Source organism: Phaenicophaeus curvirostris, chromosome 23 (genome assembly GCF_032191515.1).
Source record: "Phaenicophaeus curvirostris isolate KB17595 chromosome 23, BPBGC_Pcur_1.0, whole genome shotgun sequence".
Taxonomy (NCBI): Eukaryota; Metazoa; Chordata; class Aves; order Cuculiformes; family Cuculidae; genus Phaenicophaeus; species Phaenicophaeus curvirostris.
The window spans coordinates 4,037,550-4,058,582 of NC_091414.1; the positions used below are offsets into that span (position 1 = coordinate 4,037,550).

Genomic DNA, 21,033 nt, shown 5'->3' on the forward strand with positions numbered 1-21,033 from the left:
ACACAAATCACACGGGCCAGCACGAAACCAGCACGCAGCTACCCAGATCCCGTGCTCTCCTCAGCCCACGCGTGCTCTGCAGGCACAGGGAGGCCCGGGAGGCCGGTGCTACAAGGGCATGAGCTGCTCGTTGCCCTCCAGCACTCGCACTTCAAAGAGCTGCATCAGAGAGCATCTGCACCCACCTGGCTGAGGTTGAAGGTCATTATGCTGTTGTCATCATAGAGCAGGATGTTTATGGTATCTAAGGCCCACGTACTTTCAGCTAACAGCCCAGACTTCAGAGACATCATCACTCTCCAGGCTTCAGGAGTTCCTGTAACACAAACACATGATACTTCCAGCTTCTGGAGTTGAAAAAACAAAAAGGAGACACTCAATACTGCTTTTTGGACCCGTGAAAAGCAAAAGCCTGCTTAAGATGATGCGCAGCCTGCGCACGCCGGCAATCTCTCTGCACACAATGCCAAAGCGATGGCTGAAAACACACCCGCTCTGCAAACCCACAATTCTTTCCAAGCCAGCAGAGCCTTTCCTCTTTGCCAAAGCGCAACACAGCGCGCGCAGGCACAAGGAGAAAAGCAGGAGTTTCCTCTTACCGATATCTTTTGCTGTCAGCCGTCTCCTCTGCTTCAACACAGGTTGCGTCGCTTCTACTGATCCCGGAGGGAAGGTGATGTCTCGTCGGATCATGGGAGGCTGGACAGCTGCTGGTGTTATGTGCGAGGCGGGGACTGGCGGTCCTGCCTTCTGCATTTTCATCCCCGAGTGCAGGAATGGAGATTTACTGGGAGAAGTGCGATTCTCCAGAGGTCTGGGCAGAGGTGCTGGGTTGGATACCTGAGGAATGTGATTCTGCATGCTGGGGGGGGCCTGGTAATTAGACTGGGGGGGCCTGGTCATGGGGGGCACGGGGGCAGAGGGCCCATAAGGAGGCTGCCGGTTCCCGTGGGAAGGCCATGGTCCCTCATGGTTGACCCTCTGGTCTGAATGCAGAATTTCATCTGTTCGAGTCACTCCGTGATACGCAGGCCCCTGGGGCGCAGAGCCGCTGCTCTGCCGGTTCGGATAGCTGTACCCTATTTCGTTACGGCCTTGCCACATGGCACCTTGCTGCGGGCCTTCCGGAGCAGGCTGTATGGGCCCTCCCATCATCTGAGGAGGCATGTTTTGCTGAGCAGCAGAACCCGGAGGAGCCGAGACCCTGTCTCTGCCGAATTGGAATGGGAACTGGTTCTGCGGCCCTCCAGCAGCCCGACGGTCAGCAGCGGGGTAGGTGCTCCCGTACTGGTTGTACAGGTCCTGCTGCGGAGACGGCTGCGCCGTTTGCTGCTGGCTCGGCTGCTGGCTCTGCGCTGGAGGCAGCTGCTGCGGCGTCTGCCCCTGCCCGGCGCTGTACGGGACGTTGTACATCTCCCCCTCGTGCCGCTTGGCGGGGGGGCCGTAGCTGCCGTCCATCGGCCGCTTGTAATTCTACAGGGAGAAGGAAAAACACCGCAGATATAAGATTATCTACTTGGAAACAGGCAACCCAAACCTCAGCGGGGAGAGCAGCTCGGAACCAGAGGGTACGCCCCACGGCACGGCCTGTGAGAGGGCAAGCCTTGTCTCAGCCTTAGTCATGTCCAACGCAAAGCTGGATCCGTCTTGCAGTGGCACAAGCCAAGAGCAATTCCCTGCGGCTAGCTGGTAGTTCCCTTGCGGACTCTCCAGGGAAGCCTTGGGGGCAGGAGGCTGCCCACAGAAAGGATTTTCCTGTAGGAAAGGCTCAGCTCTACCATACGTTCACCACAAACCAGACTGTGCACAGGCCCCGATTTCCTTTCACATCCTGGAATTTTATCAGACCTCATTTCTCTTGTATTTCCCAGAAAACAGAGGTTTCTGCTGAAGCATTAACCAAGATGCATTAAACACTTGCACTTCCTGCTTCTTCCTTTCCCGTAGATTCAAAACACAACCCTGAAAGGAGCCAGAAAGATTCTTCCCTCCTCCTCCTTTTTAAGTGCAAATGGAGAAAACAGTCAATCGCTGAGATAGAATTAAAACCTGAGCTCTCTCTTGCCTCCAAGGGTCGACCAAGCTGCTACACAGTCTCCTCGGAAGCTCCACGGTCATGACTGGCTTCAGATGGAGCTCTAGGGCTTCAAAGATGCCGAGTGCCAGTGTAACTCGAACTCTTGGCTTGGAGCCCTGTGGCTCTGGTTGCAGAGCCAAACTGCAGAGCAGTTGGAATTATTCTTAGCACAGCTCGGCAAGTGCCCTCTCCATGCTCTCCTAAACCAGAGGACTCGGAATTATCAGAAAAACATTATGGGTCTTGGCACGGATACAGAGAGCAAGTCATACGTAAGGATTATTGAAAGAGATTTATGTTCATTCGAACTCTGTCCTGAAACAAACCTGCTGGGTTTGGGAACAAGGAGTAGGAGGCAGCAGGGCAGTCAGGAGAGGAGGCACGTCTGGAGCCTCTGTCTGCAGGTTCAGCAAGGCAAAGACAACAAAAAGCTCCGCATTGTGGTGCAGAATGACCCACAGCTCCCCAAAATGATCAAGAACTGACTCCAACATCATCCCACCACTTGGGCCCCAAGCGTTATGGAGTTTGGGATGTTCCAGGGGGGAAGGGAAGCCCAGTAAAGCTTCCTGATCTCCTGCTGCCTGACCAGAACATGCACACCTGCCAACTACACAGCCTCCGTTCTCAGAACGTTGTTTTGCTAGCACTGGAAACGCTAATTAAAGCTTATTTAAACTATCTGGAAACTAGGAAAAAGTGTCTCCTGTATAAAGTACTTAGTTCTACACATTCATAAAGCAAACACAGAGTCCCAAGCTTTTTCATCCTCCCCTCAACACAAATTTGAGTTGGACATTGAGGGGCTGGCATGTGGTTCAGAGAAGGGAACGAAGCTGGGGAAGGGTTGGGAGAACAAGTCTTATGAGGAGCAGCTGAGGGACCTGGGACTGTTTAGCCTGGAGAAGAGGAGGCTGAGAGGAGACCTCATTGCTCTCTACAGCTCCTGGAAAGGAGGTTGGAGCCAGGTGGGTGCTGGGCTCTTCTCCCAAGTAAGAAGCGATGGGATGAGAGAAAATGGCCTCAAGCAGCACCAGGGAAGGTTTAGATTGGATATTAGGGAAGATTTCTTTACCAAAGGAGTGGTGAAGACCTGGCAGAGGCTGCTCAGGGCAGTGGTGGAGCCTCCATCCCTGGTGGGGTTCAAAAAGCATGTAGATGTGGCACCTGGGCCATGGTTTAGTCAGCACAGTGGGGTTGGGGTAACGATTGGACTGAATGAGCTGTGAGGTCTTTTCCAACCTTAAAGATTCTGTGATTCTAAGAAACTTGACAGATTCTTCTGTCCCTCAGTCCAACAAACGAGAAGCTTGCTAACAACTCACCTGCTGCTGCTGTTGATACATGGTGGTTTGCTGGCTAGGGAAGGGGTTGCCGGAGGATGTGCCTTGAGCGGAGAATTGATTGCCATAGGAATCATGTCTGGAGAAGAAACAGATGCATTACTTGTGTGACCACTCTCACAATCCCAGAGCTCCCAAACCGGGCCGAGCTGCTGCTGGGAACACCCCGCACAGACCTTTGCTGCTGCTGCTGCTGCGGGTAGCGGCTGGGAGAATACATCCCCGACTCCGGGGTGGAAGGCATGATGTTGGGCTGCGGAGTTCCGCTTGCTAAGTTGCCCTCAGGTCCCATGCCGGGCTCCGTCCTATAGGGAAGCAAACACAAAGACCGCACACGTCCAACTTGAACTCACCCTCGCTCCTCAAATGGATCAGAAAAGTCACAATGGGAAGTGAAAGCGATTGTTTCACGAGGTTCAAGCACCCACCTCACTCTGTCGTAAGGACCTCCGTAGGAATAGTGTTGCCGCTGTCCGATGGCCATATTACCCATCCCTGGACCTGCAGCACGATTGTAAGGGTCACCCATACCACTGTTGGGGCCCTGCCCTGAGGACATGAAGGGATCGCTTCCTGGAGCTGAAACACGGAAAGAACCACCAGTAAACACATCTTTCTAACGCAGAGGTAGACAGGCCCTGTCTCCTGGGGAAGGAGGGCAAGCAGAAGATCTCCTGCAGCAAATTCCAGCATAGAGAGACAGGGATTACTACTCAAGAAGAGAGAAAGGAGCACACGAGGACCTCCTCACCTTTCCTCATACTGCTGTAAGGATCTTTATTTGGCTCATAAGACATGCGACCCATCATGTCAGAGGTATTCATGCTGGGCTGGTACCCTGGATTTGGAGTCATGGAGTTCCGCTTTTGGAACGTAGGATCACTACCATCAGCAAAGGCATCCTGAAGGCCCACCGAGTTACTCCTGATCCAAAAAAAAAAACACAACAGGATTAGAGAGGTCCACCATGCTCCTCAGGATACCTTTCCCCACGTTTTTTCTCAGGTGTTGCTGTCCCCTAGGATCACAGTCACGCTCCTCCAACAAAGTCACAAAGAACTGCCCTTCTACAATACTGTCCTTGACCCCAAACCCAAAGGAATCACTATTCTCACACAGATCCAGAGCCAACGGTGTTGCTGGAAGCCATGAACAAAGGAGCAAAGCCAGGGAGCCCCACCACAAGAGCCACCTGTGGTAGGGACCCAGCAGCACCCTTGCAGTCACACTGGGAGCGATGGTTTCATACCTGATGCCTGGCAAAGGGGGCATCTGGCTGTGTGGCGTAGACGCTGGAGTTGGCGGCTTCAAGTCTCCTCCTTCTGCCATGGAGCTGCTGGTGGACTGAGGCGTCTGAGGGCCCTGCATGGAGCCTGAACCCGCTGCAAGAACAGAAATGCGTGAGCAGAGAGCCCTCCAAGAGACAGAGATGAACCACGGCCAAAGAAGTACAAGGAGCAAAACGCCGCAAGGAGAACCTGGGCCAGACTTCCCAGAAGAACCACGTGCAGTAACATAAAGCTGAGAGGACGTGCTTGCTCTCATTGTGACTTTATTCTTCACCACGTTCTTTTACACAAGGCGCCACCACCATGGCACCATGTTGTGCTGCCCAGGATATCTCACTCCAAAGGCTGATGCTCTACAGTGCACCTCCAAGTTCTCTTTCTATCGAGAAAGAAGGTGGGTTTGAGCCCTCTCCTGGAAGCCCCAGCCCTCTCCTGGAAGCCTCACCATCTTTTTAGTGATAGAAACTCCAGGATGTAAGCGGAAATCACCAAGTTAACTCTGAACAAGGCTCTGCCCTTCCAGAGGGGTTAATTCATGCAGGTCAATTCAAGCACCACTCCCAAGGATTCCTGGAACAGGGAATGCCGGAGATGCCGGATCTTTCACTGAACAACCAAACCCGTCCAGCAAGTTGCCTGGCTCCATACAGGTTGCTTTACACTACAGTAAGCTTTCATGAAAAAATCTCAGGCCATCATGTGTGATCCAGCTGTGCCACCGGCTCGGAGCTCTCCCTGCCCCAGATCACTGTGACACTGCCAGCTCTCAGGTTCATACACTCCTCGCAGCTGGCAAGAGCTGAACTCTTAATTAATGTTTCCATTAGTTACCATCCCCAGCACCCGATATCCCTCGGCTTCAGCCCTGCTGCTTGATGAGTCATTTCAGCTATTCATTAAAATCCACCGAGGTCACATCCAGGCCATGTTTGTTTACACCCCACCTTCCTGGCACCCTGTCCTCTTCTTCACGGCTCCCTCCCAGCCCGGGGAGGTCTTGGGAGAAGGCAGAGCAGAGGCAAGCTCAGCGGGGAGTTTCATTCATGGGCCCTCCCTGCCGTTCTCCTTCCCGTTCAGCTCCACTCGCTTCCCCCAGGAATTCACCGTTTGGAACGCTGGCATCGGCAGGAAGAGGCCTCGAGACACTCCCCACCTTGCTGCCATTTGGTGTTTGTCCCCACCCCCTGCTGTCCCTCCCACTCACAAATTCACACACACTTGGAGCCAGGCCAGTTCCATTACTCTGGGAATTAAAACCCAACGGCAGACTGATTCCGCCTCCCCGGGGACGCGCCGCAGTTTGAGAGCAGGAACCCAAGCTGGGCTGCAGGAAACCCGCGCCACGTGCCTGCGCGGCACCACCCGGCCCAGCCAAGGCCCTGCTGTAAATACTTTTGGTTTTCATAGAATCATACAATCATAGAATCACCAGGTTGGAAGAGACCCACTGGATCATCGAGTCCAACCATTCCCATCAATCACTAACCCATGTCCCTCAGCACCTCATCCACCCGTCCCTTAAACCCCTCCAGGGAAGGGGACTCAACCCCCTCCCTGGGCAGCCTCTGACACTGCCCAATGACCCTTTCTGTGAAGAATTTTTTTCCTAATGTCCAGCCTGAACCTCCCCTGGTGGAGCTTGAGGCCATTCCCTCTCGTCCTGTCCCCTGTCCCTTGGGAGAAGAGCCCAGCTCCCTCCTCTCCACAACCTCCTTTCAGGGAGTTGCAGAGAGCAATGAGGTCTCCCCTCAGCCTCCTCTTCTCCAGGCTAAACACCCCCAGCTCTCTCAGCCGCTCCTCTTGTTCTCCAGCCCCCTCCCCAGCTTCGTTGCTCTTCTCTGGACTCGCTTCAGAGCCTCAACATCCTTCTTGTGGTGAGGGGCCCAGAACTGAACACAGGATTTGAGGAGCGGTCTCACCAGTGCCGAGTTTTTTTTGGAGGGTTATGAATGCACACTACATGGAAAACAGCTCCAGCACCGAGACGTCTACCTAGAGCACTATCCTTCAAGGCCTTTGGATGCCCTGCAGCCTCAAAAAGCAGCCAATGCGAAATCATGCAGCGCGATCCTCAATTCACAAAGTTCCAAGTGCCACAACAGGCTGGAACGAAGGAAAATCAAAACCAACGGATTATAAAGTCTGCAAGAAGCACAAAGTGGTGCTTGCGTGGGATGCCTCAGCCCTTTGTCCAAGTGACGGGACTTCAAAATCATATAATCATGGAACAGTTTGGGTTGGAAGGGACCTCAAAGCCCATCACTTCCACCCCTGCCACGGGCAGGGACACCTCCCACTGGATCAGGGGCTCCAAGCCCCATCCGACCTGGCCTTGAACCCCTCCAGGGATGGGGCAGCCACCACTGCTCTGGACAAGCTGTTCCAGGGCCTCCCCACCCTCACAGCAAAACATTTCTTCCTAAGATCTCATCTCAATCTCCCCTCTTTCAGCTGGAAACCATTTCTCCTCATTCTATACCTGCACTCCCTGACTAAGAGCCTCAGCTGTTGTCCACTTGGCTTTCACACAGGGAAGGCTTTGGAGTCTGGAGATGAAGTTGAGAAAGCAATTTGTGTTGTGTACTACACCCTCTGTTTGTGCTGATCCAGAGAAGCGAGAGAGAGAGGAGGAAAAAGGAAGCAGAAGAGGAGGATGAACACGGACTGATACAGCTTAAAGGATCAGAGCAGCTTCCAGTACTGAACGGGGCTGCAGGAAAGCTGGGGAGGGGCTCTTGATCAGGGAGTGCAGGGATAGGATGTGGGGGAACAGCTCACAGATCACCTGCACCATGGCCCTTGAAGGCAGAGTCACCACCTTCACACACTCCTGTACTGGCTAAAACAAAACAAAACATGATGCACCACCTCATCCATCCTAACAGGCATCTTGAGACATCCTACAAGTCCAAATGCTCTGAACATCTTTTGTTCACTTCCTGGCATCTCAGAGGGCAAGAAAGTTTTTAGAAGGAGGTGGGGATGGATCTGTAGTCTAGTTTAAGCAGAACTCAGACACCACTTTAGACAGGTCGGTCTAATGACACACAAGTTGCTTTATCTCATAAAATACACCAGGTTTGGAGCTACACCAGGACAGGCTTCCTGACGAGTGAAACAACACGATTTAGTTCTTTATAAAAACCACCACTCTAACTGAGCAGATAAATGTAGTTGCCAACAGAATATTCGGACAAGCACGCTGTCGATCAAGGGCTTAGCAGGGCTGAAACACAACTGCAGCACAATCAAAAAAGGGTTCATTATTCCCCTTCCTCAGGAGCCAGACAAAGATGATGCTGGGTTTCTGAACCAAAAAGGCATTTTTTGCAAAAATTACAGGAACTTCAAAGCAGATAAAGTTTACTTCATGTATAGGAACAGGTTCCTGACAAGAAAAAAAGCATCTGAAGGTTCTACATATAAGACAAAGTGGAAAATCTGAAGCTTAAAGGGTTGGCAAGCTCAGCAGTGATTCAAGTCATGAACCTAAAGCAAATAAGATAGAGTGGATCAGACTTCATGAAGACCAAAATGCACAGTAGGCACTGTTGGCCTGGACCTCATGTCCTCCTTTAACTTCTGCATTGAACACTATGCTTAATTATTCCAAAACCGGAGCCTCCCATCAAATCTGAAACAGCAGTTCATTTGAAAGGGCTTGAATTCTAGAGCACTCAACCCGTAATAGGCTCGTGGAGCTCTCTGGGCACAAAGCCCTCCAAGTTCTCACTGTCTCCTCTGGCTCAAGCATCCATTGCACACCCTAAACCCAAGTCTGAACTCACCTGGAGACGGAGGCTGGATCTTCGTCTGAGATTTCTTTGAATCGGCAGCTGCAAAGATATCCGGAGGGGGGTCTTCACCTCGCTCTATCTTGCACTCGAAGGCGTAGAGACACTGGATGTACTGCTTCTTCAAAGAACTAGCTGCGCTGCTGGACGTGCCCACGTTGAGATTGGTGGCTAACTCGCGCCATTTCTTGTTTTTGTTGACCTGCACAACCAACCAAGAGGCTCTAAACTCAATATCCAAGTTCCTTCTCCTCCAATACATTTTCTAGGAAGAAATCAACACTCCCCAGCTAAAACAAAGGAGGCTCTAAGGGCTAAGCAAGGCAGACACAGTCGTGTTCAAACTCAGAACTAGTAGTAAACTCTCTTCCTCACCTAGAGATCATTTGAACAGGGACAGACTGCAAATCAAATTAGCCATGAGATCAGTTGACAGCCTGATGCAAAGTCAAAGGCAGCATCACCAATCTTTGCACTGGGCAAAACAGGAAGAAAAAAAGCACCTGAATTGAATCTCCCCAGAGTCTGCTCTCAATCAGACAATGGGAGAGCAGACACTCTGCTCACCTAAGTCATAGAATCATGGGATGGTTCAGGTTGGAAGGGACCTCAAAGCCCATCCAGTCCCACCCCCTGCCCTGGGCAGGGACACCACCCACTGGATCAGGGGCTCCAAGCCCCATCCAACCTGGCCTTGAACCCCTCCAGGGATGGGGCAGCCACCACTGCTCTGGGTGTCCCCACCCTCGTAGGAAAACACTTCTCCAAGATATCATCTCAATCTCCCCTCTTCCAACTGAAAACCATGCCTCCTTGTCCTATCTCTGCACTCTCTGATCAAGACCCCCTCCCCAGCTTTCCTGGAGCCCCTTTCAGTACTGGAAGCTGCTCTAAGGTCTCCACGGAGCCTTTTCTCTCCAGGCTGAACAACCCAGCCTATTAAGGAAGCATTAAAAAGCATTTTTAAAACTATTATTAGCATTATTTAAAAAAGTAAAAGCAAAATAAACAGGTAAGTGGGAAGCCAGGGCTACCCCAGAGCTACAAAGCTACTTTGAATCGTGTGGCCCATTGACTTGTGGCTGCCAGACAGGAAGCAGCTCTGACCACAGACACCTGGTCACCCACCTGAGTCAGTCCTCCGATCTCCTTCACTGAGATGTAGAGCCGGTAAAGGTCCAAGGGTTTCCTGCCCACCGCTGGCAGATTTGTCATGCCCATGGCCTTCTCTTCAGTAAAGGCCAGGTAACGATCGACCCAGAGCTTCCTCTCGGGCTCACCACCCAGCTCGTAGAGTTTGGTGATCTTCTCATTGGTTGTAGTAGAGGAACTGGACTTCTAAGAGAAGGAAAGAGATACCAGGACTGAGCAGCACAAAACCAGCTGGCTTACAGCAGAGAGGGTTTCAAAAAGGCAGTCAGGGAAGAGCTCCAAGTTCTGCTCAAGAACAGCTTTATATTAGACCTACACTTGTATCAGATGAACATCAGGCAGGCATTATTCAACAAAGGTATCTCAAAAATCAGCTGCTACTCAAGGAATTCACAGAACGTGTGTTTTCAAAAGTGAAAGGTTTCAGGAATGCCACAGAAACCAAACAAACCTCAAGGAGTCTTTGCAGAGAGCCATCTCTTTGAAGCATCCTTTGTGGGCTCATTTGCTAAATATAGGAGAAAACATTTAATTCAACTGCAAATGAGTTTCCTCCTGGCTACTGCACCCTGCCAGGGTGAGAGCTGCCTCTGGTCAGCCTCTTCTCCTACTCAAGAGGGATGCCTCAAAGGAAAGCTAAGATGTGAAGCACCTGTGACCTCAAAGCCCCTCCAGTTCCACCCCTGCCATGGGCAGGGACACCTCCCACTGCATCAGGGGCTCCAAGCTCCATCCAACCTGGCCTTGAGTGGGAGATGTCCCTGCCCATGGCACAAGATGGAACTGGACGGGCTTTGAGGTCCCTTCCAACCCAAACTATTCCATGATTCTATGATAGTAAGAACCCATAACACCAGCAGAAGTGAGAGATTTTCTCAACGTTCTCGCAGGCAGCTGGCAGCACAAGCATCAAACTTTCAGAGCGTTTGCTGTCCTTCAAGTAGAGATTATGGGCTCAGAAACTGCTTTTTTTGCTGGCTCTTTTGAGACTGGTAGCAACAATGCAAAGAAAAACATTCCCTGAAGAACCTGTTTGCCTCCCTCTTCTGGCTTTAATACAGGATTAGTAAGAGGTTTGTTTGGGAAACAACTGTAACACCTTAGAGTCCCACCTCCCAGCTGAGAGATGATAACCAAGTAGCTCTGAGCCTACACCAGAAACAAACCCCAGGTTGTTCACACTCCTTTTGGCAGTTTCACTCTGGCAGGTGATAATTCCTAATACTGAATCATTTTGCAAGTATAATTGATTGCTCCCAAAGGGCTGGGAAATGCTCCTCTTCATTTCTGAACGGTTTATGAATCCAGAAGCAAACCTCTCAATTGTTCCCTGATAAATCCTGAAGAACCTCTTGTAAACACTGTTGAACCATTGTTTCAAGATGGATCTGTTCTAGGTACAGTTCAAGCCCAGACAGGGCTGGCCACATCAAGTATAATTCAATTTTCCTACACTGAGCACTTCAACAATGTGGTTTTTACCTTTACACTTCGGATTAAAGCCACACACTGCACTGATTAGGTATTCAAAGGACCCAGGGACTTGGGAAAGGTGACCCAACAGGTTGACCTGTGCAGGTACCTTCTCCCCACTTATCAAAGGCCCAAAATTGCAACGAGAATGTATAAATAAAGTGTGCCAGGCATCCATCAGGAATTCTAGAGAGGCTTGAACTCTTGAGTCACAAAGAGGGGAGGACACAAGAATTCTGATAGAGAAGTCCCTTTCCTGGCCTTATTGAGGGTTGGTGGGTACAGCAGCTTCAGCGTTCAGGCTCCTCCATAGAACTTATAACACATGGATTTAGTGGTTTATTGCAGAGCCCTCTCCAAAACACACTTTTCAAGACAATTATTTCTTTGAAATGACTGTCCCACTCGCTCATCACACTCAAGTTAAAATCATGGTTGCAAGGAGAAATCGGACCACACGCTACAAGGACAATTCCTCTACAGCGAGAAGTCTGTCCAGGGTAAGGAGGAGGAACCCAATCGTATTCTCTCAGGAATCACAATCACCCCTAGACAGATGCACTGTTCCAGTTACTGTGTCATGGTTTTATCTCCCTTGATGCTGAAAAGGATGGAAGCCATTAGAAAAAAAAAAACATTCTACCTTTGACTTGGATTCTGCTTTGGGCGTCCCATCTGCCTTATTGTTCATTTTAGTTGCGGGTGTTAATTTGACATCCCCAAGGCCTATCATTTCAGGGCTTGCCGCCATCCCTAGGAAGTTAGAAGAATCTTTAACACCAATTCTCAGTATGGGACAATGAAATCAATGCAACATTTGACAGATGGTACCGGCTTACCTGCAGAGTTATTAGCCATGTTCCCACCCATCGGATAGGGCGGGCCCTGGGGGTTCATCATGCCAGCCATACTGTTAATTCCCTGTCCGTAAGGAGGTCCAGTGCCCATCATCCCACCTTGGTTCATGTTGGGATAACCAGGAGGCCTAGAGAAAGCAAGGATAAAAGACATTCACTCCAAATACTGAGCATTAAGATCTTGTCCTCAAAAGAAGCAGGTTTGCTACAAGAAGTCTACAAAGGACGTGGAGAACTGACTTTCCCCAGCTTCCTTCTCCAGCAAAAGACCAAAGATCAGGTGCTACCTGACAGTTCAGCTGCCCTAGAGTCTCATTCTCAACAGAAAAGCGGACGTAAACTAGCTCGGAAGAGAGAGCTCAGTTCTGAACATTTTCACCATCAGTCTTGTTCTGCTGCACCCGCAAAACAAACTTCATTCTAGTTGTTGCCTTTACAGGGAACAACAGACCTGCAAATACCTCAGCCTTGCGCATTTAAGTGAGAAGAGTTTATTTGTAGAGATGCAGTGCAGAGCTCCAGCCACATTTAATGGTTTTAATTTCTTTTTGCTATCCATTACTTTATGTGAACAGAAAACCTTGTACACAACTGTTGCTCCCGCTCATTCAGAAGAGGCTTTGGTGCCTTTATTGCTGTGTGGGCACTCTTGGCAGGCACAGGTAACATCAGACAGATTGCAGAAGCAGCCCCTAAGTCAGGATAAAGAGCACAAGGCCCACTCAGACAACTACAACACCCAAGAGCTTTACTGGGGAAACCCAAATTACACCAAGTTCATAGTTCTCTGCTAGGCCACATACAACTACTGTGAAACGTGCAACAAAAAAAACCCCAAACCACCACAGAAAGCAGCTGCAAAGTCCAGCGCTGAATCCCAGCTTCCTTTCTCTTTCTATGATTCTATGATTCTATTCCTGCAGTCCCAAGAGGAAGAAGTTCCTTGCACTAAACTTAATGCCTCATTCAGGCACACGCAGCTGGATTCATGGGCTTTACCACACACGTAGCATCTTGTAAATCATTAATGTAACGAAGACAACCAGAAAGTAGAAACCACTGGAGGGATCTCAGAGTTAAACAATTTCATAGAGTCACAGAATCACTAGGTCAGAAAAGACCTTTTAGTTCATCGAGTCCAAACATTCCTGTCTGCCGCTAAACCATGTCCCTCAGCACCTCATCTATCCATTTTTTAAACACCTCCAAGGATGGTGACTCAACCACCTCCCTGGGCAGCCTCTGCCACTGCCCAATGACCCTTTCCATGAAATATTTTTTCCTAATGTCCAGCCTGAACCTCCCCTGGTGGAGCTTGAGGCCATTCCCTCTCGTCCTGTCCCCTGTCCCTTGGGAGAAGAGCCCAGCTCCCTCCTCTCCACAACCTCCTTTCAGGGAGTTGGAGAGAGCAATGAGGTCTCCCCTCAGCCTCCTCTTCTCCAGCCTAAACACCCCCAGCTCTCTCAGCCACTCCTCTTGTTCTCCAGCCCCTTCCCCAGCTTAGTTGCTCTTCTCTGGACTCGTTCCAGAGCCTCAACATCCTTCTTGCAGTGAGGAGCTCAGAACTGAACACAAGATTCACGGTGCAGCCTCACCAGTGCTGAGTACAGGGGGAGAATAACCTCCCTGAATATTAAATATTTCCTAAGTATATCATTAACGAAGAATTCCAAAACCCTGCTTGTCCAAGCATTAGACTCTTAAGATTGATGAACAAGTCTCCAAGGTGGGCAAACCTTCAAAGAAAAGTATCTTAAGTCTCACTCAACTTTTGGGTTATTTCACCCACAGCTCTGAAAGAGAGACGCAGCACAAGAAAGGGACCAGGAGAAACCTCGCTCCTCACCTAGTCTGGATGGAGTTGGCAGCTGCGTGCATGGCAGCGGCGGCCGCTTCTTGTGCTTTGCGATTCATGCCGGCGGGCGGGGGACACATCCCTGTCCCCACCTGCGGCGGGATATTTGCCATGTTGGGTCCGTAGGGCCTGTTCCCCATGGCCGCGTGGCTCATCCTCCCGGGAGGAAGCCCGCTGTAGGGCGGCACACCCGTCTGCCCGTGCATCTGGCTCCCTGCTCCCATCGGGTTCATGCTTCCTCCCATTCCCGGACTGGGATAATTGGCATTGGACATCGCGTTGTAGTTTGGCTGCCTGGGATAACCTCCTGAGGAGATAAAAAGAGAGAAAGACAACATCGCTCTACCAGTTAGTTTATGAATCACCATTAAAAAAAAATCTTCTATCAGCAAATATTTAAAGATCACTAACAGATGAGGGGGAGTGTTAACACCTCAACAAAAAGTCGAAGTACTTGGATATAAGCCACAAAAAAAAGTGTTTTGACATAGCCAAGCAGCAATATCGATTCAAAAGCTGCCTGAAACTCTCCCAAACCAAAACCGAGCGGAGGATGGGATTTGAAAAGCTCACTCAACCCTTTTCCTTCCCCTCCAAAGAAAACCAGCCCTTCTCATCTTTTACATTGGACGTACGACCTCTTTTTAAACGAGGAGGAAGGCTCCTACGTTTAGAACTACACCTAGCCCTGAAACCACTGTATTCCATCCGTCTCAACACAAATTAAGCACGGTTCCTTCCAGCTTGGAAGGAGCACACCGTTTTGTATAACCCACACGTGAAGAGTGGGATAAAACCAGTTTATCGAGGACAAGAGCCAGGAGCTGACTGTGCCTCACCTTGAGGTCCGTACTGCCCACCCTGGGGTCCGTAGCTTCCCATGGAGTTCTGCTGGTACGGCCCCATTCCAGCGTGCATCTGGCCTCCCGAAGACTGACGGGGAGATAAGGCTGAGCCAGGCTGGGGTGAGCTGTACTGGGGCATCTGAGGGTTCCTCTGCATGTAACCTGGTCACCCGGGGAGAGGAGCAAACTTATTAGTGCAAAGTATCCAGAAGTGCCACTGGACACACACATTCTCAGGTAACAGCAACCCCTGGGACCCACTCACAAACCCCTTTCAGCAGCAGCCGAGACAGATTTTACAGCGGTTGCTATTAAGGAGACAGCGTTATCTGCTAAGATAACGGATCCAATTTCCTGGTTTATCCAGAAAAAAAAGCCCTTAGTGTCACAGCAGCAGACAGCACGACTCTAAATCCTGGGGGCTTCTCATCATCGCTAGTTTTCGTTTGCTTATTTGCCTCCTCAGGGTGACAACTTTCAGCCAGGAGAACTGAAGCTTTACCTGACTTTCCCCCCACATCAACCTTATTCTCTTAGGGGGAAAAACATGCAGTATTATTGTGAACGCCCCTCATTTTGAAGCTTAAGGTCATGGACAAACAGCATTTGTAGAAAAGCCAGTCAGAAGCCAGAGAAAACATCTTAGAAGCCACTTTATGAGCCTGGATGGAATGGTAGAGGCCAACCAACCAAAATGAACTGAATTTACTGCAAGGTGCCTAAATATTCAGCGGTTTTAAAGGGGCAGCTTTTAAATGCTACCTCACCATAGAATCCATGTTATCAGGCCAGGCAGTTTTTAGTTACACAGCTAGCTTTACAATTAAGTCTTTTAACTCATGCCACACACCTCGATCTTGCGCTATGCTTGACTGGTTCATGGAAGGATGCATGATACTGTCCGACTGGCCGCTGGGCGGTCGGGGTGGCATCTGATTGCCTACACCGCAAACAGGAGAGGGGTTAATCACAAAAACTCCACACCACAAAGCCCAGGAGGCAAGAGTATTAAATACCAGGACTACAACTTGAGGAGCAGGGTATGTTAGCCGCAGCGAAGGAAAACGAGCAAGATCAGTCACGTTAACCCAGCGAGACGACAGTGCTGGTTTACCAGCCTTCTCACCCATCCTACTGCGTCCTTTAACAGTTCAAGGTGTTCTAAAGCCAACAAGTGAGATCAAAGGACCTCAAATAACCACAGAGCACTGACAACGGCCAATTCCTCCCCACTGGCCATTGTAATTCACTCCTCAGCTGCACAAGGCAGCCCCACTAGAAGATCAACACGTGCCAAGAAGAATTACCTGGTACTGCAGCAGGTGAAAGCGGACCGGAGCGGGACTGAGCAACGCTGGCTGGAGACCCGACCGGGGATGGGGAGGGTCCTCTGATGCCTGGCAGGTGAGGAGAGGTATGCGGAGAGAAAGGAGACTGAGCTGGGTTACTCTGCTCTCCTTGACTGCTGGAAATCCCTGACGTGCTTACTCCAGGACTCAGGGCTCCTTCTGTACCCATGGGGAGATCATCTATTGAGCCAGACAGGTCCTGCAACACACAGAGAAACAGATCAGGCCAAAAATAAGAAGACATGGCACTGTGATCTCCCGTATCAGTAAGAAAGAGCGTGTTTCTCCCTTAGGGATGCTACAAATAGAAATCCATGAACTCTGTTCATGTTATTGTCAGTAATGAAGGCAGCTGTAGACATTGGTAACTGCCAAACGTGTCTCATCCTGCTGTCTGTCTCCAAACCCAAGAGTTCCCCAGCCGGTTTGCCGAGCGCTTGCTGATGGTCCACACAACCGGCTGATTCTCCTACTTGCTTCTTATAATTCAGTTTAGAGGCGAGAAATTAAAGAATGCATCAACGATACACAGAGAACTGCAAACAGAGGAGACTGTCCACGTGATGATGGCTTGGAAGCAAAACATGGCTCAGCTCATGGCTCTGAAAGACAGAAAACTCATGCCTCACCATAATTAATTCATAAACCTCAGATGAGCTGGGAAACTACTCACTGGAGATGGATAAAAACAAACTAAACAGAGATTTAAAAGAAAACCATAAAATACTCTTCAGGGTTCCCACTTCCTTTTCTTCAAAGACAGCAAAAATTAGCAGTTGCAGTATCAGCCTATGAAGTTCAGCGTTTCACCGAGGCAAGGCTAGAAAACACCTTTCCTACCATGTGTATCCACCCTGAAGTAGAAAAGCGTAAAAAAACTTAAGGAAGTTAAAACCTCAAACTGTCACAGGAGCAACTGCAAAGCGATGGCACCAAATATCATCTGGGAAGTCTTGAAAACCAGGGATACTTCCCAGATGATGATGTGCAGATCCAACACGCGCAATAATAAGGTTCAGCAGCAGTTCAGGCTTAGTCAAGACAGAGGAAGCAGTCGAGAACTCAAATGGAAAGCTGGGAAATCACAAGTACTCCAGTGATGCAATGAAATCTTTGCCAGAGATTCAAAGGATGAAGAAGTGGGAGACCAAGCTTCTCAGGACTTCACCCGTCCTCCCTAAGTCTTTCAGAGTGACCAACCTCAGATCCAAACCATTCCAGACTGAGCCCTGAATTTCAGATCAAACCCCTCCACACAGAATCCAGCCGACCAGCATGACCAGAGCCAACATCATTTAAACACCAAGCAGAAAGGCCGAGCCAACTGATAAATAGCTTGGACACCCCAGTCTCGTTTACACTGACTGGATGATGCCTTGTTTAGCAGCAGTTCGGATAACATTTTCCCAGATCTGTGCAGCGCAGGAGGACTCGGGATACAAGATACCGCAAACTCAGCCTGCAGAAGAGCCCTATCGCTCTGCAACACCTGCCTGCCAGGTGATGTGTGAAAAGGCTCTGGCAGCACGTCCCCAGCATCTAGGCTCACCACATCCTAGAAAGTGGAGAACTGGAGTTACTGAAGAATAAAATATGACCCAAACGCCTCATCACACCTGTTGGACAGTGACACTGGGATGGACAAAGGGGGGAGTACCAGCTGCATCACATTCCGTCGTTGGCTGCAGCAGAGCTATCTTGTCTATTTTAACAGTGAAATTTGATCAAAATGCTTCTACAAACACCGGCAAATGCTACATTTGAGCTGAAAATGCCAGTCTGTCAGTGGGGTGACTTAGCACATCGCCCGTCCTTCCTCCTCTCCATTACTGCCTCTGTTAGAGATCACTTCCTGCACAGCTATCTTGGAGGTAGATTTGTTCAAACATTACCTTCCTGGAAAAAAACCCTTTGTTTTATTTCAATGAAGGCTAAAAAACTGCCTAAAAAGCCTAAAAATAGCGTCTAAGATCTCTTGCAACGTTCACTGCCTTCCATTGTAACATCAAAAACGTTGCTCGTTTATGCAGCTCCTTGGTTTTTTTCTCCCGGTCAACTTTGACAAAACCCACATTCCTCCCGTGGAAACCATTGGAAGTGGGAGTAAAGGGACAGTATTTTCAACATTTTGCATTAAAAAGCATCAACCAACACAAACAACCGAGAGCAAAACACTCCTCTCCCTGGGACGGCACCTAATTCTGCCACCGGTGTGAGATCCACCTCTCGACTCCCCTCTGAGTAGTGAAGGGATCAGAATGTCCAGAAGCCAATTCAGTCCAAGCTAAAATGAGACAGAAAAAACAGTATTTCCCTTAAACACATTAAGGTATTTTTAGTCTGAATCGCCAAACACAGTTTTCATCATCACTGAAACAAAGCTGGAGGCCAAACCCCTTTGCAGGAGATTTTAAAATCCCTGCCCCAAGAGCTCGTGGCATTTCAGAGCTATCAAATCTTGAAGCCCAGAGGGACAGAGCCCAAAGCTGCAGAGATGAGCTATTTCTACGCTCAGAGGTAAAAACACAATATAAATGTACACCTAAGAAAATATAAGCCTGAAAGGACAGATACACAGCAACGGTGCAAGGTGAAACGTGAATATCCCCTTCCATTAGCAGGAGCGAGTGACCTGCTTCTCCAAGAGACAAAGGAGAAGGTTTGCCTCCAGGATCTGAGAGGGGTCACTGGAACCAGGAATATTCATACATGACCCAGGCAGAACGAGGGGATACAGCTTAGTAACGTCAGGCAGGAAAAGATCTGCAAGATGTGAAGTGAAGCAATGTTAAAAACAGTTTGAAAATTACCTCCTAATCCACCAGATAACGACCTTTAAAGCCGATCTCGTCAACTTCACCTATGCATCAAGGCTTAACCTAAGTACTGGAGTCATTTAAAAACGCTGTTTTAATTAAGCAAGTTAATATAGGGTTGCTTTAGATGTGTGAGTGAGGGATCCCTGCCTTGCTAGCGCACCATCATGGACCTCGTACCCAGGAAAACACCAGCCTTTCAGCTCTGAGATCACAAACAGGACCATAAAAAACAACTGGTGAAGTGACTTTCACCTCTAAAGATCACTAAGTTTTACACATTCAAACAATAAAGCCATTTCCCAGCAAAGATGCCAGCACAGCAGCGTTTACCGAGCGTTATCCAGCAGGAATAAGTTTCTTGGAAGCGAGACTGATGCAAGTGGAAGGTGAGAAGCCAGGACTGGAACGCCTAAAAGCAACCAGCACATCCATAAGGGACTCTTTTCAACCTATCAAGTAATTTTTTTCCCATCTATCAAGTAATTTTCCCAGGAGGCCGACCATCAAGGCACAGAGTAGAGTTTTTAACCAAACCTGATGGGTGCCATCCAGCTCCCATCTACTCAAGAGGGGAAACAGAACTCAAGGCTATCCATAAAATGGTCTGTAGAGAAACAGAGAAGCCTTTAAAATAGAGCAAATCTCATTGAAGTCATGGAGTCCCGCTGCCGGCAGCAGGTTCTGGATCGGGCCCAAGAGGAGGGGGCCAGCGAGGTTTTATTTGCCTCCCACAGAGCATCAGGAGGGGACCTGGAACTAGACGGTGGCCCCAGGAGAAGGGCTCTCCTCTCCCCTCCTCCCGCCAGCGCAGCCAATCGAGCCGAGCCGGGAGGTGAGGCTCCACCGCGGTAACTCTGCCAACTTGAAGGAAACGTCAGGGTCTGGAGAATTTCCTCACGTGTTTCCAATGTGTTTTTTATGCATTTTATTGCTCATCTGCCATGCAGATCAAAAATGCTGGAGGGATTCCAACTATTTCACACAGAATCTCACACTCCAGGCTGGCTGCAGCCCCAAAGCCTGAGTTTCTTCACTTGAAATACTGCCCAGTGTTATTTTGGGATGTGACCTGATAGCGGAAGCCCACGGGGACCCTGAAACGATAATCGTTCCAGCTGCGATTGGTTGCCCAGCGCTGGCTGATGCCAGCACGGGTTTGTCAGTGCTGCTGACAAACAGGGACTCAGCAGCTAACACCTCCTTTTCACACCACAACAAAAACCATGCCTGGAATCACACAATCCGGTACCCAGCGGAGGAGGCAGGGAGTTCATCCGTCTCAGGGAAAGGGTTACAAGTCCTGGCATGACCAGCCCAAGGGAGCCTGATGCTGGAAACCGCCACGTTTCTTTTCTATGAAAAGAGGAACCACCATTTCGCTATGTGATAGCGGCTGGTTTGTTAAACAGGGATGAAACAACAAGAAATACTTCACATCAAAACCTTTGAGGAGAAGGGATTGAAGGCTCCGCTCCAGCCCACCGAGCATCAACAGTGGGAAGACTGAGCAGAAAGCAAAGGGATCTCCTCGCTGGGGTTCGCAGCCTTCCCTGCTCATTGGAGAAGAGGAGGCTGAGGGGAGACCTCATTGCGCTCTCCAACCACCTGAAAGGAGGTTGCGGAGAGGAGGGAGCTGGGCTCTTCTCCCAGGGGACAGGGGACAGGACGAGAGGGAATGGCCTCAAGCTCCACCAGGGGAGGGTCAGGCTGGACATTAGGAAAAATTTTTTCAGAGAAAGGGTCATTGGGCAGTGGCAGAGGCTGCCCAGGGAGGGGGTTGAGTCACCTTCCCTGGAGGGGTTTAAGGGACGGGTGGACAACCTGCTGAGGGACATGGTTTAGTGATTGATGGGAATGGTTGGACTCGATAATCCAGTGGGTCTCTACCAACCTGTAGATTCTATGATCTCCAGCCTAAGAGTGGATGGCGAGGGAAGGAGCCAGACGACGCTGTCAGATCGCTAGATAGCACTCAAGGAAATTATGATCAGGAGACGAGCATGCGGCAGAGCTTAGAAATTCCATAAGGCCGGTTGTTTCCATACAGGCGCTCACAAGCAAAACCAGAGAACAATAGCTAAATTTATTCCCTGATTCTTTCTGAAAGGGAAAAAAGCTTCTTCATTGCCTCTGACTAATTGAAACACCTACTTTCTATCACAATTTCATTTTCACTGCAG

At 49.6% G+C, this 21,033-nt stretch overlaps 1 protein-coding gene across 2 annotated transcripts in view; it reads right to left on the reverse strand.

The window, feature by feature from the left end:
* The window catches only part of ARID1A (AT-rich interaction domain 1A), a 62,937-nt gene that overhangs the window by 3,540 nt on the left and 38,364 nt on the right, over nt 1–21,033 (reverse strand). The window contains exons 5-19 of one of the 2 annotated variants that reach the window (XM_069875530.1): nt 15,993–16,233; nt 15,536–15,625; nt 14,680–14,847; nt 13,832–14,147; nt 11,968–12,113; nt 11,772–11,881; nt 9,632–9,841; nt 8,498–8,705; nt 4,670–4,802; nt 4,172–4,344; nt 3,849–3,999; nt 3,597–3,725; nt 3,403–3,499; nt 600–1,473; nt 186–316 (exon numbers count right to left, since the gene is read on the reverse strand). In XM_069875530.1, coding sequence (XP_069731631.1) covers nt 186–316; nt 600–1,473; nt 3,403–3,499; nt 3,597–3,725; nt 3,849–3,999; nt 4,172–4,344; nt 4,670–4,802; nt 8,498–8,705; nt 9,632–9,841; nt 11,772–11,881; nt 11,968–12,113; nt 13,832–14,147; nt 14,680–14,847; nt 15,536–15,625; nt 15,993–16,233 — 3,177 coding nt within the window. The remainder of the gene's footprint in view (nt 1–185; nt 317–599; nt 1,474–3,402; nt 3,500–3,596; nt 3,726–3,848; nt 4,000–4,171; nt 4,345–4,669; nt 4,803–8,497; nt 8,706–9,631; nt 9,842–11,771; nt 11,882–11,967; nt 12,114–13,831; nt 14,148–14,679; nt 14,848–15,535; nt 15,626–15,992; nt 16,234–21,033) is intronic. The other variant, XM_069875531.1, reaches the window with a different exon arrangement.